At 36.9% G+C, this 19,933-nt stretch overlaps 1 protein-coding gene across 1 annotated transcript in view; it reads right to left on the reverse strand.

The window, feature by feature from the left end:
- Positions 1–19,933, reverse strand: part of GRIN2A (glutamate ionotropic receptor NMDA type subunit 2A) — a 522,909-nt gene that overhangs the window by 18,852 nt on the left and 484,124 nt on the right. The window contains exon 13 of the mRNA XM_007498665.3: positions 3,379–3,617. Within this exon, the coding sequence (XP_007498727.2) occupies positions 3,379–3,617 (239 nt within the window). The remainder of the gene's footprint in view (positions 1–3,378; positions 3,618–19,933) is intronic.

Here is a 19,933-nt window from a genome sequence, read left to right on the forward strand (position 1 = left end):
AGTCTCAGATAAATGTAGGAAGACTTGGATGAAACAATACAAAGTGAAGTGAGCAGAACCAAAAGAACAGTTTATACAATAATAGCAATATTATAAATATAATTGACTTTGAAAGATTTAGTACCTCTGATCAAAACAATGACCCACTAAAATTCCAAAGGACTTATGGTGAAACATGCTATTCCCCTTCAGATAGAGTAATGAACATGGAGCACAGATTGAAACATATTTCTGTGTGTGTGTGTGTGTGTGACTAATGAGGAAATTTGTTTCATGTGACTTTTTTATAATGGTTTATCTTTTTTCATACTTTCTTAATAACTAGGAGAGGGAGAGAGAGAATTTGGAACTGAAAATAAAATTGGATTTAAAAAGTATGTCACAGTTTGTTTTTTAAGAGTGAATATTTAGCCTTTCTTCTAAAACCTGGGGGATGATATTTTATGAAGTTTATTAATAATCACTTGAAGTAGAAGGAATAAAAAGGAAATAGAAGTAAAAAACCTCTAATTATCTAACAAATTAAGACCATGTGATCAATAGTATCCTGGCTCTTACCTCACACCCCCTCCACCAAACGGGTCAGAGTAAGAGAGAGAGAGGAGGGGCTACATAAAATTTATAACTTCCTTATTTCAGCACATAACGTGAGAAGGAGGGTGGGGTGCTGTGAATCGAGTTTTAAGGGTAACAGATTCTAATTACACTCTTCTGAGTTCAGATCTTCATCTTGTGACACCTTTAGACAAATTCTTCAAAGCTTTAATTCTACTTTCTAAACCAGAGGGGGAAAATTGCTGTACTGAGTTTAATTATACATTTAGTCAAATATCCAAGTGTTTTCATCAGAAAATGCCTATTGGAATTCTTTGCCATAGGGGATACCTTTCTAGGTTAGAGGAAGGAAAGGAATATAGGTTGTGTGGGGGAAACAGTTAATGCAAAAATGATAGAAATCAACAAAAATCCACTTTTTAAAAAGAAAATTCTTCTGAGAGTTTTCTTTGAAATCATAGTTCAAGGTTGTGGTTGTATGTATTTGTGTGTGTCCATATATATGCATATGTACTTACTTATTACATATTGTGTAAAGACATATACACATATGTTATATGTGTGTGTGAATATATGCCTATATACATACAAAGATATATGTGGCATGTGACAGTGCATTTGGGGGCGCATTACATATAGATGAATATATACCAAATGAATTGTTTAATGAATTGAATAGAACCATGCATACCCTGTCAATAGAAGCATCTGATAACTTCCCAATGGGCTGGCAGCCATTATATTTAGAAGGCTCAGATAACATGCAGATGGTGCCAGGTGGAGACCTCTGCTGGTATGCAGAGAATTGTTCTTGGGTTTCAGAGAACTGCCATTCATCTATCTGTGTACAAAATCAAGTTCTGGGACACTGTGCCTTCTCCAAATTTAATTGATAATGGAGCCTGATTAGCTAAAGAAAGAACGATATCTGAGAGCAAGCTAACTCTGAAAGTGGTTGATTCACCATCTTTTGGTCATTGTGTGGTTACATAATAACATTCTCAAATACGAGGTGTCTTTCAAAAGTCAAGAAACAAGAAAATGCTATTAAGTAGAACACTTTCTCCTTTTTACAGGTCAGACTGTACTTTGAGGAAAAAACCACTGTCCATGGAAAGTCAAGGTCAAGAGATTGCTTAAGGAGGACTTTCCCCGTGTGTCTCATCAATAAGTTGGCAAAGGAATCAAAGAACTAATGGCTAGTGCTATGGGAGATAAGAAAACAGTTGTATATAATGATTCCTGAGAAAATACTGTGGGCCAAAATACAGGCTCAAAAAAGTGAAAAGACTAAGCAGGATTCTGATAAACTGTGGGGGAGAGGAGGGAGAAGATTTCACTGGTTTCCTCTAATGATTGCCTATCAACTTTGCCTCCTTAAAGAATTCCCTATGCTTTTAGATAATGGAAATGTATTGCCAAATACAAACAAGATTGATGGGAAAACGTGGCAAGGTGCATTTACTTATTGTAATTCTTCCGTCATTTAGCAATGAAAACCACTTAGTAATTGGTTGAGACAATTATCTTAAAGTTGGCATAATACCTAACTATATGCACACATGGTATTATTTCTAAGCAATATGCATATTTAGATGGCATCAAACTAATTAGGAAATATGTATTTGCATAGTACCCAGCTTTAGCGTGTGTGTGTGTATGTGGCAAGGGGAACATCTTCTTTTGGAAGGCTTGACAAGAAAATAATGTTTGTTTGTCTCCAGCATATCTTATGTCCTTAAAAATTCCAAATGTAATTAACACACCAATTTTCTTTTAAGAAGCCAATTTGGTTTACTCAGAAAGGATATCTTTAACTAAAAAAACAATGTTCTAACAAAAGGTTTCCATTTTTGTTCTTTATTCTTGACCGTGTCTGCTCTCAAGGTGTCTAGATCACAAAATTGTATAAGAGAACATGTGTATGCAGAGAATGAGCTAGACAAAAAGAGAAATGGGGACAGAGACAGAGAGATACATATGTGTGTTTTGAATGTATGAATGAATTCATAACACAATGAAGAGGCTACATCTTAAAGTGGGAAGAACATTGAACATGAAGTTAGAAGTCTTGGATTTGAGTTCTCATATTGCTCTTAAGTGAAAGTCACTTTACCTTTTACTAACCATCAACTATAAAATTGGGATAATTATATATTCACCAAATCCTTCATAGGATTATTGGGTAGATCAAAAGAAGTAACATACAGACTGTCCCCAAAGTCTTAAGAGTATTTATTACGCTTTCATAGCTTAAAACTGTTCTTATATTAAAAAGGGTCTTTTCACCATATATGTGAAAGTATTTTCTAATCATAAATACTTTGAGTATCTCTGATTTTGTCAGATGGATGGTATTCACTCCATCAATAAATATAGCAGATAGCAACTGCTCTATAATTTGGTAAATGGGTTTTTAGAGTTGCTGTAGCTGTGACCCATAAGGTGATGAGTCTCTCAGCACACTTAGTTGATGCCCAGATGACAGACATCTATGGCTAATCTTAGTGTCATTATTTGCTTTCCACTTTTACACATCCAGCCAGAACTTTTGCTCTTCTGGTCTAGCCTTTGAGAACTCAGGGCCATCTCTTCACTACTACAGAAAAGTTAGTTATTCTTAACATTCATGTTAAAAATGATAATCTGTAAATCTTTCTAGAATGCTTTACATAGTCAGAGTAAGACTGGTATAAGGGATAGGTGGGGGGCAAGGGCAGGCAGAGATAAGGAGTGTACAAATACTACTAGGAAAAAAAAATGATGACCACTTGCTTATTTTTGGTTCACTTGTAAAAGAAAGTGAATTGAAATTTTACTGACCCTGCTGATGGAGAACAACAGTCCTGGCCTGTCTGTGCATACTCCAGTGAAGCAAAACCTGAGTTTCCAGTAAAACAAATGTTCCCAGACAAAGGTGATGAGGCTGAGTGCCATGGCAGCGGCAAGCATGTAGAACACTCCTGCCATGTTGTCGATGTCCAACTGGCTGCTCATCACCTCATTCTTCTCATTGTGGCAGATTCCTGTCAACCATAGGGTCTCCAGCTCTTCCATCTCTCCTAAAGAGATTAACATATTATTTAGTGAGGGTAAGGAGAAACTTCTCTTTGTTCCTTCTCCTCTTCCCCAACACATACCTTGGATGATAAAATGGCAAGTTAGCTCCATTTAAAAAGACTATTGCTCAATTAATTAAAAAAAAAGTAGAGAGCACTTACTGTGTACCAGGCACTGTGATACACATATTTAAAAAAAATAAACAATCATTGTTCATGAGGTTCTTATATTACATTTTCCTGCACCGCTGCACTTAAAAACATGAACTTCAACTCAAAAGGAAAAATCCCAATTACTCCAAAATACTCCATCCCCAAACTAATCACCTCCCCAGTTCAAGGTGAAATTCAATAAATTGTTTTAATAAACCCCAAAGTTTCTTAGGTTGAAGTAAGAATTTAGAAATTAAATAATTTAGGTCATAGGCAAGACTAGGATTCAGGTTTCTCCTAATTCCAAGACTGGATTCCTATCCATATATAAAGCTCCCTTGCACTGCTTTGCATATAGTTCTTGAATAAAAGATTTTTTTTGTTTTGTTTGTTTTTAAATTAAATTACTATTTGTGAATAAATTCTCCATTTAAAAATTTCCAACAGCAAAGGAGAATTGCAGTTTAGCCCTAGTAGCGATTCAGATATAGTATATAGAAAGTTGTTCTAAGCTACCTCCCTTCTACCATCAATGCAATATCTACTGATCGCTTCCCAACTTCCAATAATGCAAGACTTCCTTTAAGCCATTTGCATGTCTAGTTTTGCACAAATACAGAGGCGATTGCCTATGGGGACCCTGTGTTGTTGTTTCATTAGCCCCAACACCTAACAGATTTCTGCAGTCTGCCACCCTCCACGTGCCTTGCTGTGTATGTTTTTTGCTTCCTCGCCTTGTAACAACACCAGCTGCCATCATTTAAAAATATCATGTGCTGCTCATTTTCCCCCTTTGCAGTGCTGTAAGGACATGGGAACGCTCTTCTGGCAAGTCAACCATAGTTAACAGAAGTTTCCAGCATTTTTTCTTTTGTTTGAGTAGATTCTATGTGTGTGTATACATATATATGTATGTATGTGTGTTTTATAGAATGAGAAATATGAAACCAGGTCTTCCTCCAAGATTAGGCTTCTATCCATTGTGTTGACTAACTCTCACGTAAAACCTGGTAGATGGCTAGAACATGTTTATTGAGTTTAATTGAATCACCAATATTGGATTAGGAAATTTTGAAGAAGGGAACTGCATACTTACCACTCAAACCTAGTTCCAGTTGTCTTTCTTTTGACTCCTTATGGAATATGGATCCTCCTGTATAGCTTAGGGCAAGTTTCCTAACTTCCCTAGATTTCAGTTTCCTTATTCATAAATTGAGTGAATGATCTCTGAGGTGTCTTCCAGTTCTATTCTAAAGAATATATGATCTCCAGTTTCTAAAATATCTTGTTTGATTGAACAAAAAAACACTGAAAAAAGTATTTTCTTTGCTCTTTTCCAAAGGACATATTGGTTTTCTTAAGCAGTCAATAAGACAACTCACTAAAACTTAGTCAAGAACATAGATCTTCTACAGCAATTATTATTATGAAATTCATCTGGTAATGCCATCTACTGATTTGTGACATTACTTCTATTGCAATTGAATGGCTAATTTGATATCTGAAACATATCAATGTTTATTTGACTTTTCTTTCAATATCAAAAAGTTTAGTAGATAAAAAGCCAGCTTCTGTGCTTGAGAAGACCTGGGTTTGATTCTTACTTCTAACCCAAACTTTGTCCTAGTACTGTAGAGCCAAAGGTCTTAAGACATACAGCAGAAGGTCCAAATTAGATTAAAGTGGAATTAGGAAATATTTAACAATAAATAATAAAGATACAATATAGAGTGTTAATTTGTAATTTTTAAAGTTATTATGATCCCTTTAGGGCTCTTTTCCCATTTAAGTTCAACACTATTACTCTAAGTAACTCTCACAAATTGTAAACTGCAAAGAAGTCTGCATTAGTAAAGATAATCTCCAAAAAGGCAGTTCTCTATCCCAGTAAAATCAATCACAGGTCAACTCTCTTTTTAATAATTACAAAGTTTGAAAATGGGTTTTAGTTTTTAAGTAGTGTCAATTCTTTGTCACGCAATTTTGTATTTTCTTTGAGATGAGCCTAGAATGTTTTACCATTTTCTACTCTTGCTCATTTTACATGTGAGGAAACTGAAGCAAGCAGAGTTAAGTGACTTGGTCAGCAGCAATGCAGGGAGAATACCTAGCTGCCCCTTAATTGAACAGGAATTTCAGATTTCCATGTTTCTACTCCTCATTCTATTATAAAGCAGTGGGTGGAATGACAAGATCAGAAGGATAGATATTTTGCATGTATGAGGAATCAGGTATCATTTTAAAGACATAACCATCTAAAACTTGGCTTACCAATAGTTTTCTGATTTGTCAAAGGAAAAAAACTTGGAAAGGTGATAGGATCTCTGCCCCACAGCCCACTCATATTCTCTTTGGTGCTTAGAAAGGCACAAGCTATTTTTTTGCAGGCAGAGAAGTAGGCTTGTTTGTGCCTGGGGCATGCTCCTCTCCTGGCTGGCATGCAACCAAATAGTTAGAATCTCTCCACCAGTCAGGACCATTTTTTTCATTGAAGAAGAATCTATAGATTGGCTAGAGAAAGCCTGTGTTCTCCCTGCTTTGCTGCTGAGTGGATGGAACAGATCTATCTGCCCTAACACTATCTATATCCTGTTTCAATTCAATCCAAGAAAATGTGCATAGAACTGGGAGCAGGGTGACCAAAAGAACAGAGAAATGGTAGGTTTCTTCTCCCAGAACATGCTTAAGGGTTAATTTAGCCTTGCTCTCAAGTTAAAAGGCACAGACAGGATATCCACCAAAATCACACTAAGTCTACAGCTGACATTGGCAGATACTTTACATTTATTATAAAGAGACTAGGGAAAGCCTGATGGTGAAGAAGCGATGGTTTGAAGAGAAAGGTAGATTCCTTTTATTTTTACTCATTCATTCATTTATTTACTTATTCATTCACTTATTTATTTATTTATCTATTTATTTATGTTTGTTTGTTCATTCATTTGTTTGTTTGTTTATTATTCCTTTAAGCTGTACTTAAAGTAAAATTTCCTGGATTTCCTGGTGAAATTACCATTGAGATGAACTACTCTGGAAGGATGAAGATTCTTGATTCTGGAGATCTCAGTTAACAGACCACCATTATCCCTTGTGGTACTTCTCTGAGTTTGGGGCTAGGGTTGGGTGAAGAGGAGGGGTTTACCTGGTGACTGAATGGGAAGGCAATGGGGTATACTGCAAAGAACTCTGAACTTTCTTGCTTTACACAGTCATGACGAATCTGAGTCCAAATCCTACTTACTACCTGTGTGACTGAGCAAATCAATTAACCTTGCCTGGCCTCAGTTTCCTTAGCTTTCAAATAAGGAGGTTGGACCAGATGGTTTCTGAAGTCTTTTTCAGCACTAGTTCTTAGATCTCATAATCTGATAAGTGAATGATAAATTAGTAACAGAATTAGGACTCAGTCCTGCTCCCTGGGTTTCCAGTCTTCCCACTACAATAGATAGGGTCATTCCAGGTCCCTTCTAATTCCATTAATAAAATGTGGTTATCATACCCAATGGAAAGGCGTAGCATGATGAGAAGTTTTCTTGATTTCTAAACTATAAAAAATAAATACATTATTCTTCTTTAGATTTCCTCCCAATATTTTCTAAAGGGATAGAGGAACTCTCTCTCTTTTCAGATTGCATTTAATTCTAGCACAGAGCATGTCAGAAAGCTAAGGGGATTGCTTCTGGAAAGAATTTTTATATCATCCAATGCAACTGGCCTTTAGACTTACATAGCTTTTCTCCCCCAAGGCACTTCTTGAAAAATCCATTATGAATCTAGATCCCTTAGGCCTCTCTCAGTAACAGAGATCTCTGTAGCAGGGATGCTCGAGGAATTCTACACACATGTGCACACACACACACACACACCTGTATACATTTTGCCTCTACCAACAAAGATCACAGCCCCTCTATGACTTAGTAACTAGGTAGCCTTGCTGAACTCTTATGGATGAAAAATTCATGCCCAGGATCCAGTGAAATAATGGGTAAGTACTTCTGAAATAATATCAGAAAAGACAGAACCAAGACTGAGACAGACTGATAAGATCTGACATCTACCTCTCTCAATATTTTGGTTCTCTGAGGACTCTTTTGAAAAAAATATTTGTGAAGTGTAATATAGTAAACAAGTGGGAAGTATTGGTATTCTCTAGGCATTAATTTAATGTCCTCATGCTTGGACATAATAATGATACTGATAGTAATACTACTAATAATATATTCTAACACTATTTTTCAATGACCAAAAAGCAACCATTTTATTACTTATGTAATAGTCTTCAAAACAGTAAATTAAAAAAGATAACAGTAGGAGAGCCACTTTTTCTAGGATAATTTCTACCTGAATTCCACTGGAAAAAATAAGAATGATATGAATAATGTTGATGATGATATCAATGATTATAATTCAAATTTATATATTACAAAGAGCATTATATATTCATATTTCATAATAATCACTGGAGGTAGTGCTAATTTTATTTTCATTTTACAGATTAAGAAACTGAGGCACTAAAAGACTAAGGGTTTCCCCTAGCATTATACAATGGGTAGGTAATAGGTTGAGGGGGACATAGAGTTCAAAAGGATGTCAAAAACCATCTGGTCAAATCCCCTCATTTGGCAGATAAGAAAACAGACAGAGAGTTCAAGTGACTTACCAAGAACACAGAATAAATATCCGAGAATCTGAAGTGAGATTTCAAATTAGGTCTTTTTGATTCCAAACTTAGTATTTTAATCACTGATCACTGCACTATGCTTCCTCTCAAACTGTAGGTACCTGAGATAGGTGGGAATCACACTAACTAAGCAAATATGGAAGACAAAACAAAAAGCAGAAATCTTGAGACAGGAATGGGGGTCTGAGGGAGGGAAGGAACTCAAATTCATTTCAGACCAAGAAAGATTATTAGAGAAAGAATATGTAGAAAGGCAGAAAGTATTCTTTTTCATAGTACAAGTCTTAAGCCAGTTGCTTGGATGCATAAAACCAGGTTGGTGAATTCACAACTATGAGTATATTGAAAAAAAGTGTCCATACAATCCTAAATTATGTGTTGCCTATTCAAGGGAGACATGTGACATGATCAGATGTATGAGTTGAGGAAAAATAGGAAAAGCAAATTTCAAAAAAAGTTCAAAGAAATGCTTGTATGATCTCAGGATTAGATTAGAGACTCTAAAAGGGATGATGTGGAGGTAAGAGGCTTTCAGAAACAAAATTTGGACAATACAATCACAGATAGTGTGGCTAAGGAAGAAAAGAGGAAGTATTTTTAGGAAGATCATGATCACTTCTTGACATACAATCCTTTGATGAGTTCACATTGATAATAAGCATATGGAAAAATATAGAATCAAGGACAGGTAACCAAGGAAGCAAATTTTTAAAATGGGACAACTGCAAAGATCAGAAAGGCTTTGAAGTCAGCATATGGGGCAACCTGCAGATTAGTAGTCAAATCTTTGGGAAACAGGCAAGAGCATTGAGGGTTAAGAATTGTTGCAGAGCATGAGTCCTATGTGGTTTAAATCCAGTGGGAATGATCTGAGGAATCTGTGCCTGGAGATAAGCTTAGGAAGTAGACTGTTAAAGAGTTACCCAATGTATTGCCAAAAGAAAGAGTGATATTAACTCAACTATATCTCAAGCTAGAAACTTCTGCATCCAAATCAGTCAGGGATGATATAAGGGAAAGGAACTGTTTGCCTCAGTTTCTTCATTTTTAATTGACCAGGGTTTCTATGAGGATTGATGAGATAATAAAGTTGCATAATCATTTTAATAATAGTGTGGTGACTGACACACAGTGAAATCTATATGGTGATGGTGGTGATGGTGGTGATGGTGGTGATGGTGGTGATGATGGCAATGATTCCTGCTAGAGGACTTGGGAATGTTTGACTTAGAAGAAAGAAGACTTAGAGGGGATATGATATCTGTCTTCAAGCATTTCAAAATCTGTCATGTGTAGGAGGGATTACACTTGTTCCATTTGTCCCCAGAGAACAGAAACAGCAGTAACAAGTGGCAGTTACCAAGGAGTGATTTTAGGTTTGGCATTAGGGGAAAAAATGGAGCAACTTCTTAACAATCCCAGCTCCCCCAAAGCAGAATGGCTACCCCCAAGAAATTAGGCAGAGGTCAGATAACTATCTTCTCAGGGATATTATATTGGGGATCATTTGGGGATACAGGTTGGATTGATGGCCATTGAGGCCCCTTCCAACTGTGAAATTCTGATATTCTATGAAAGAGTGCTGAGCTAATCCCTTTTTGTGGTTACTTCGTTTTAGACAAGCAAATATTTATGCTTGCATTGGTTTGCTTTAGTGAAAATTCTCTTTAAACTAAAAAAAAGAGAATAAGAAGGTTAAAACTTGGGATAACCTCAGCTTTGGGAAAAATTCTAGATTCTTCAAAAAGCGGTGACTTTCAGGCAACTATGTGGCTCAATGGATATAGAGCCAGGCCTGGAGACATGAGACATCTCCTAGCTATGTGACCCTGGTCAAGTAACTTAATTTCAACTGCCTAGCCTTTACCATTCTTCTGCCTTGGAACCAATACTCAGTATCATTTCTAAGATAGAAAGTAAGGGTTAAAAAAAAAAAAAAGCACTGGCTTAGTGTGGAGATGCGTTTTGCATGATCACACAATATAACCTAAATCAAATTGTTTGCTGTCTCAGGGTGGGGGAAGAGGAGAAAAGAAGGGAAAGAGTTTAAAACTCAAATATTTAGAAAGTGAACGTTGAACATTGTTATTACATGTAATTGGGAAAGAATAAAATATATGAAAAAGGACTATGCATTTCTGAGGTGAGGAAATTAAATGAACAAAGGACAGATCTGCTAACTGGGCTGAGTACAGTAATGATTCTGGTGACAGGGAGAGAGTCAAAATACTCAACACTCCTTTAATTCCATCTTTTCAGAGAGTGATCTTCAGTTTGTAAAAAGTAAATCACACTTGGTGATATGGGGATTGAGGCTGAAGATGGATGAGGATATAATCAAAGAACAATGAGCAATCAATGAGTTCCAGTGTCCTGGCCTGGGGGGAGCATAACTCAAGATGCTGAAAGCACTTAACAGATGTGATGGATCAGTGAACCATTCTAAGTCATCTGATGCAGTACAGTATAGGGGATAGAGCACTGAATTTGAAGTCAAGCAGACCTGGGTTCAAATCCCATCTAAGGCATTTTCTGAGTTGCCCTGGATAAGTTCTCTTAATTGCTATGCGCCTCAATGTTCTCATGGATAAAGTAAGACAGTTGAGTTGTATGGCTCCAGAGATATCTTTCATTTCTATTTCTGTTAATCTTGGGCCCCTTCTGAATGACAGAATGGAAGATGTAACATCCTCAAGGTTACATGGATAGTAAGTTGTATGGCTTTAATTCATGCCATTCTGCATTCCCTTCCGGAGAGATCCTAGAAAAGTGTTCCCATCATTACCACTGACTCACTAAATGTACACCAGGCTCATAGAATGAATGGCCTCCTGAATTCTAGGATAGATGAGTAAGTATGTCTCCTGCCCTCTTATGGGCTTAAACTCTGCCCTGGGTTCATGAAAGTAGGACCCTTTTGAAAAACTTTGAGAAAGAAGTATGGGAATAGTTTTTTTTTTTTAATTTCTTGCTTGTCTTTTTTTTTTAATGGAAAAGGAAGATTGATTCGAAAAAAAAATTCTAAAAAAATGATTCTAAAAAATAAGCCTATCACTCTGAATGTTTCTAGCTATTCAATGGGCTTTTCAGGGGAAAGAATAATCAGCAACAATAATAACAATGGCAAAACCAGTATTATCTATCTGAATAACACTTTGCAGTCTACTAAATGCTGTCATATTAATTATTTCGTCTGGTTCTTTAAGGATGTCTATGAGGCAGAATCCCAGAATTTCAGAGTTGGAAGGAGCCTCAGTTGTTGTTTAGTCCAACTCATATCCTCAGCAATTCCCAAATATATCATATCAGATTTTACTTGAAAACCTCAAATATGGGGAAACTCCTGAAGCAGCCCTTACTACTTCTAGAGATCTCTACTTGTTAGGAAATCTCTCTCACCCCATATTGAAAGCTAAAATCTGCTTCTGATCCTCTTCTCATTGTTCCTATTTCTGCCCTCTCCAACCAAACCAAATAATTCTAATGAAATCCATGAAGTCAGGCAAGGAATCTATCATACTCCCATTTTAGAGGTGAATAAAATGAGTCTCAGGAAGAAAAGTGACTTATTTAAAGTCACACAGTTAATAAATGACTGGCCCTTCAGCAGATTCCAAGCTTCTGGTTCCAGTTCCACTCTGCTTTCTTTTATATGGATGATGGTCTTTATCTTGATTGAAAAGAGGACAAATGGATTTTGCTACTGATCTTTTTTTGTTGTTGTTGATTCCTATAAGAACTATTTGCTGTATTATTTTTTTTGGGGGGGGCACTTGATTTTAAAACATCCAAACACTTTCTCAGTCACCTTAATGAGCAATGGCACAGATATGGAACAGAGTAACATAGGATTATGGAGGCTATTTGTGGCCTTGGATCAGAGAAAACCAATTGAGTCACTGAGTACTAAATGTGCCTCATGGACTTCAAGATCATTATCTCACTGAACAACTAAATCCCAGCTCCTGAGTCATTAGAACTGAAGAAAAAACAATCCTGGGCATCCATGATTTCTGAAGGCCCTGTGGATCCACCGGTTATCTATTAGAAACAGATTTCTTTTGTAAAACTATTCAGGATTCTGGAATCAAATATAGTAGTACTGTAAATATAATAATAGCTAGAATTTTTACAGCATTTTCAAATTTGTAAAGCCTTGTGTCTAGTCTCATTTGAGCCTCATAACAACCTAAAAAGGCAATGATATTATTATTATTATTATCTTCATTTGATAGAAGGGGAAACTGAGATAAAAAGAGGTTATGCTCAGTCATCCAGCTAATAAATATCCAAGACAGGTTTTTCAACTCAGGTCATTATGACTTCAAGCCCTGCATTCTATTCACTATGCTAACCAGCTGCCTAATATATAAAACAAAACTGGAAAATAACTCTTTTCTATTTAAAATGCCAGAATATTCCTTTTCTATGTAATGCTAGGAGGTTAAATCATCAAAAATAGGATGAAAACCTACCTAATCCCAAATTGATACCATCCACCGCCCACTATCCAATTTAGCCAAAGAGACAGGGAACATTCAGAATTTTTATCTCACTCTTTCAAAATTATCTTTCTCTTCTCTGAAGGAGTTCTGAGTGGGCTAAGATTTCAGAGCTCCTTGCCAGGGACTGGATGTAATCCTGTGCAGTACAGAGTCCACTGAGCATTGCTTATGTGTTGGAAATAAAGGAGATTTCCTGAATGGCCAACAAGACATAGTATAAAGAGAAAAACATTTGACATTAAAAAAAAATTGAGTTCATTTATTCCTTCTGACATTCATCATTTGTATCAATTTTGCATTTCAGAATTCTTATCTATACTTATTATTAGTGATCATAATAACTAACATTTATATAGTGTTTTAAGTTTTTCAAAGAGTTTTACAGGTGTCATTTCATTTGATTCCCATAACAATCCTGTGAGGTAAGTGTTATTTTTATCCCCATTCTACAAATGTGGAAATTGAGTATCAGAGAGGGCAGGTCACATAGGAAGGAATTGGAAAATCTAGGATTTGAAATCAAGTCCTTTCTTTAAATCCTTATAGACTGAGGGGGCAGATGGGTAGTTCAGTGGGTTGAGAGCCAGGCCTAGGGATGGGAGGTCCTGGGTTCAAATGTGGCCTCAGACACTTCCTAGCTGTGTTACCCTGGGCAAGTCACTTGACCCCCATTGCCTAGCCCTTACCTCTCTTCTGCCTTGGAACCAATACATGGTATTGATTCTAAGGCAGAAGGTAACCTTATAGACCAAATCATAAATTCAAAGGTCTGGAACTGGATAGAGACCTTAGAGGCCATCTAGTCCAAGCCTCTCATGTTTTGTTTTTAATATTGTTATTAATAATATTATCCCAAATATTTATCAATCCAAATAAAATAATCATTTCCATATAGAAAGAAAAAGAAGCTATTACACAATGAAATCACAATTCTCCTATATATTTAACTTGCTTTTCTTCATATATACTTAATAGAATATCATCATGAGACCAACATGTTCATATAATCATATAATGTTCACATAAAACAAAAAAATCAAGTCTTTCATGTTTTATTTTTATGTTTGCATTCTGGAGGTAACATTCTCAGATTCTTCTTCTGGTATTAATTCTGTGGCTCTTTATAATGTTCTCCTGGTTATACTCATTTCACCATTCATATCTCATAGTTCTTGCCAGTTTTTTTTTTAATCAGTTTGTTCATCATTTCGTATGACACAGTAGTATTCCATCACAACCAGATTCCACAATTTGTTTGGCCATTCCCCAATTGAAGAAAATCCCCTTAGTTTCCAATTCTTTGCCACCTCAAAAAGAGCTGCTATAAATATTCTGGAACATATGGGTTATTTTCATCTTTCCCTAATCTCCTTGGGAAATGGAGCTAGCAATGGCGGGTCTAAGGTCAAGCCCCTCATTTTACAGAGGAGACTAAGGCCCATGATGGATTTTCCTAAGGTCACACAAAAAGTAAGGGCCACATGTACTCCTACCTCCTTAGTAATTTCACTAGTTTAAGGGGAATCCTGGAATAAGAATGCAGATTGCCATTTATCTATGCTATAGTAGACAAGCCCATGGGAATAGCCCAAGGCTAAATGGCCTGTACAGGGTCAAAAACCTAGTAAGTTTCAAAGGCAAAATCTGAACCCACATCTTCCTGCATTCAGAAAATTCTTGCCTAAGGGAAATAGACAAGCAAAAAAACAATATAAATGCAACAAGATCTTTTAATTTCTGGAGTTTACACAATCCCAGTGGAGATAAGACTCCATAACACAAGTAACAATAATGCAAAATAGAAGAAAATCAGTACATCAAAGGCAGAAGGTATTATGAAAGTTTAGAGAATAGAGAAAATGCTTTCAGTTGAGTATCCAAGAAGAGGTTTAATGGAAGATGTAGCATGTGAGCCAGACCTTAAAGTAAAAAAGTGGAAATGGAGGAGGGGTCAAGGGAATATTCAATGACCATAAAGTTCCATATTAGATGAATTGCTATTATTTACTGTAGTTTCTAGAGTAATATTTATTAATGGATTCAACTTTGTCAAGTGTCTAATTAGCTGGTCTAGATTTTCATTTCAAGGATGGGATTAAATGAAAAGGACCATCCAGAGGTTAGAAAGTAAGGTTAGAAAGGCTGGATGAAATGATAGGGCCTGGGGGAAGTTAAGTGTCTCAATGGATAGAGAACCAGACTTGGAGATAGGATCTGGCCTCAGATACTTCCTAGATGTGTAACCCTGGGTAAGTCACTTAACTCCAATTGCCTAGCCCTCATAAACTCTTTTGCCCTGGAACTGATACTTAGGATTGATTCTAAGAGAGAAGGTAAGAGTTTAGAAGGAAGGAAGGAAGGAAGGAAGGAAGGAAGGAAGGAAGGAAGGAAGGAAGGAAGGAAGGAAGGAAAAAGGAAAGAAGGAAGGAAGGAAGGAAGGAAGGAAGGAAGGAAGGAAGGAAGGAAGGAAAAAGGAAAGAAGGAAGGAAGGAAGGAAGGAAGGAAGGAAGGAAGGAAGGAAGGAAGGAAGGAAGGAAGGAAAAAGGAAAGAAGGAAGGAAGGAAGGAAGGAAGGAAGGAAGGAAGGAAGGAAGGAAGGAAGGAAGGAAGGAAGGGAGGAAGGGAGGAAGGAAAAAGGAAGGAAGGAAGAAAGAAAACCTTATATCCTATTGTTAAGAACAATCCCTGACCTTAAAAATGCCTTTCAGGAAATTGCTTGGCTTTTCTTGTTCTCAGCTAGCTCTTTAGGTAAAATAAAGCCTTTTTCATTTAGAGCCTTTGTAGAAAGGATGCTCTATAATGTATAAAGGCTTTTTACCTATAAGAGGAAGAGGGAAAGCCTGCGTGGTGGTGGTACTGTGAAATGAGGGATGATCTGTCTTATTTTTGTTGCTGTTGTTGTTATTCAGTCTTTTTTAGTCATGTCCAACTCTTCATGACTCCATTTGGTATTTTCTTGGCAGAAATACTGGAATGGTTTGCCATCTCCTTCTCCAGCTCATTTTATGGATGAGAAAACAGAGGTAAACAAGGTTAAGTGACTTGCTTGGGGTCATAAAGCCTTTAAGTGTCTAAGACTGAATTTGAACTCAGGAAGATACATCTTCCTGGTTCTAGGACTCCATTCTAGTTACTGTGCCACCTTACTGACTTTATTTTTCTCTTAGGAGCTTTTAATTCCAGATCACAATTTGTGTCTGTATGGGCTCTAGATTACTTTTCCCACCTTTCCCTTTCCCTTTTTTCATTCTTCTCCAAAATTTGAAGGACCAAGAAGATTGCAGTGGGAAAATTATGGGAGAAAAGAGGGATCACAGGCCCATAGCTGGTGAGTTGGAAGGAAATTAGAGGATATAATTTCCAAGTTTTTCAGCTTATAGATTAGGGAACAGTGACTCAACAAGAGTTACTTTAAAAACTTATTTAAGATCATGCAGGTTTATTGATTTAGATCTCAAAGGAAACTTAGAGGTCACCTTGTGACTCATTTTACATATGAGGAAACTGAAATCCAGAAAAGGGAAATGATTTGCTCAAAATTACATAAGAAGTGATTGCTAAGAATGAGTTGCTAAACCAGATTTTTAAACTCTGAATTCAAACTACACTGCGCCACCAAAGGTGCCAAAATTGATAAGAGGATTAGGAGGGGGATCATTATGTATCCAAACCTGTAAATTAGTGAAAAGGAGTTTGGGCTCTCTTCTTATAGAAGAAGCAGACACAAAGAAGTTAAGAGGGTGGATCTAGGCCAACAATTTCATTATTGTGAGGAAATCCTATGCTCTTCTCACTGATGCATAACATCAATCAATTTGTACTCTTGAGAGCTGCCCAGGGGCCCAAGAAATTATAAATTCTGTCCCATAATCACATAGCCATTATGAATCATACGAAATATTTGAACCCAGAACTTTTTCTTGACACAAAAGCAATCTTTCTATATACTCCTCTCAGTTATGCTTATAATGATGTTATTAGCAGTAGCTTTTGTTTAATAATAATCAAGAAGTATTTATTAATCACCTACTATCTGTCAGATACTTTGCTAGAAACTGAGGATATAGAAATAACAAAGTTAGAAAGTTCCTGTCTCCAGGCTTTTATATTCCAATAGGGATTTGCTATACGTATAGGAGAGTGGTGTTTTGGAAGGTGTTCTGATTTAATTGCTATGGAAATATAGAAGTCTTCCTGTTTATTTCTGTGTGTTTGTGTCTGTGTATGCACCTGTGCACACAAGACTATATTTTAGTGGGATGGCATGAATGTGACTTAAAACTGCTTGCTAAGGCAGAGGTATGGAAAGGAAACTTCAAACAAAAGAAAACAGAACACTCAATTGAGAATAGGTTTGGTCAGGGCTTATCAAACTCATAAATCCTGAATTGCCTTGTGTGTAGTGCTACGATAGAGCTTGACTCTGTAGCAAGCTATTCATTAAATCTCATTTGAGTTTTTACGGCTCTCCTGACATTTGAACCTCCCTGGCATACAGCATTCACTCCTCATCTAGCTGGGGTTGGCACTGCTGACCCTGCTCTCATCTGAGTGTCACAACTGTAATAAACAGGAGCACTCCTGATCCCAACCATGCTGTTGGGCAAGTGGTCGCCATCATATACAGATGGAAATCCCCAGGTCTTCACTCAAAAGGGCCTCATTGGCTTATGTGTTCCTTAGGCAAAAAGCACTCCATTATTATTCCAAATATGCCTCTAGTTACATTAGGCAGGAGATAAACAAGTCTAATTTTTATGGATCCATCTGGTCACAGGCCAATGGAGAAGCAGTTAAATCTTCTCTTGCTAATCTATATTGAGGAATGACATTTTCCTCCTTCCCCTAAATTGCCTTTTTGGAGTAAGTTATTTGCCTGTGACACATCCTATAGAGCAGAGAGGGGTCAAGCTGGCTTTGTTGTTAGGGTAGCTCAAGGAATATGTTCATTCTATTGCCCCTACAGCTTAGACCTCCTGGGTGCCCAGCACCGAAAATCATATTGTTCAATAAGGACACAGCTGGATTCTTGCTTATGTAAATGAGGGTCCGTCCGTGTATGTGCAAGTTTTCCATTCAGATTTTGTATTGGCAATAATGAAGCCTATTTGAATTTAAGAACATCAATGCAAGAAGGACTTTAGAGATCTATCTAATCCAAACCTTCATTTTATAAAGGGAGAAATTCTTCTGTATTCTGTATTCTGTATGTATTTCATCTGTAAGTTGAAAAGGTTGGACTAGATGATCTATAAGGTTTCTGTGGAAAAAGCACTGGCTTTGGATTGAGAGGAAAGGAGTTCAAATCCTGACCGTGTCCTTTTTATTGCTGGTCATTCATTTTTTTTTTAAACCCTTACCTTCCCTCTTGGAGTCAATACTGTGTATTGGCTCCAAGGCAGAAGAGTGGTAAGGGCTAGGTAATGGGGGTTAAGTGACTTGCCCAGGGTCACACAGCTGGGAAGTGTCTGAGGCCACATTTGAACCTAGGACCTCCCGTCTCTAGGCCTGACTCTCAATCCACTGAGCTACCCAGCTGCCCCCATTCATTCATTTTTAATCTTGTTCTAATCTTTATGAGCCCATTTGGGATTTTCTTGGCAAAGGTACTAGAGTAGTCTGCCATTTCCTTCTCCAACTCATTTGGCAAATGAGGAAACTGAGGAAAACAGGGTTAAGTGACCTACTCAGGATCACCACATAAGTAGTAAATGTTGGAGGTTACATTTGAACTCAGGGAAATGGCCTTTTCTTACCCCAGACTTGGTGCTCTATCTACTGCTCAACTTAGCTACCCTTTCCCTCTCCCTTACTCTATGTATAACCTTAGAGATATTATTTAATCTCTCTGGGCCTCAGTTCCCTTATCTATGAAAGGAGGGAATTGGATTGAATGATCCTAAGATCCTGATCAGTTCCAAATCTACAATCCTAAGGTCCAAAACTATGATTCCCCTAGTTTTACAAGAGCATGGAGACTGAAACATGGCTCCATCCTACCTTACCACTCAAAGTGGTCAATTAGCTGTTCCATATTCTATCTCCCATATGCCTATCTTTGAACTGGTGGTCCTTCACCATATCTATAATAGATGTTCATCAAACCCCTGCCTTGAAGAATTTCCTTGCTTCCTTCTAAGAATAATTTAGACACTACTTCCTACATTAGTCTTTTCCAGGCTTCTCCAGATATTAGTCCTTTCTCCTTAAAATTACTTTTTATTTTCTTAAAAAGCTGTATTCTCCCAGTATTATATAATCCTCTTAAGGACAAGGACTGTTTGTTTCGTAGCTCCAAAATTTAGTTTATGGTCTTAAATGAAGTAAGCATTTAATAGATTGATTTATTGAATTGCTAAAGCTAGTTAGTGATACAAAAAGGGCAAGATCCCAGATCATTTGACTCTCAGGCCTGTAATCTGTCTGCTATACTATACTGTCTCTCTAATCTGACTTAATTAACTAAGATATACTGTCATCTCAAAAAGTGTGTGTATAGCCAAACATCTTTTCTGTCCTTTCAAATAAGAAGCAAGTCATGATGTCCCCACCTTAACCAAATGCACTCAGAACAAGATAAGACCTCTTTGCCAAATTTAAAACCAATCATGAACAAGTCTTCCACTTTGACTGAGTTCTGTTCAAATTCTGCATTTCTCATGCTTGGCTAAACTTCTGGGTTTTTTTTTTTTAAACAAAAGATTGCTGCTTTTATTGAGAAATGAAGGCAGGTCTTTGGGGTTGGTTAGGACAATATGTGTCTATTTCAATCTCAGCTGAATGAGGTTGTCTAATAAATAGTCCAGCCAAATCTGACTAATTTCCCACATGCTCATTTCCATGGTCACCATTATCCCAAACACTAGAGAGCTTTCCCATTTTTCATCTGTCAGGTTTTCCAAATCACCAAGGTCTCCAGATGCCCGAACAAAATTAGAAGCCTCAATGCTCTGAGGAGAAATAAAGCACAGGGAAAAGCTC

The sequence above is a fragment of the Monodelphis domestica genome, chromosome 7, assembly GCF_027887165.1.
Source record: "Monodelphis domestica isolate mMonDom1 chromosome 7, mMonDom1.pri, whole genome shotgun sequence".
Lineage (NCBI taxonomy): Eukaryota > Metazoa > Chordata > Mammalia > Didelphimorphia > Didelphidae > Monodelphis > Monodelphis domestica.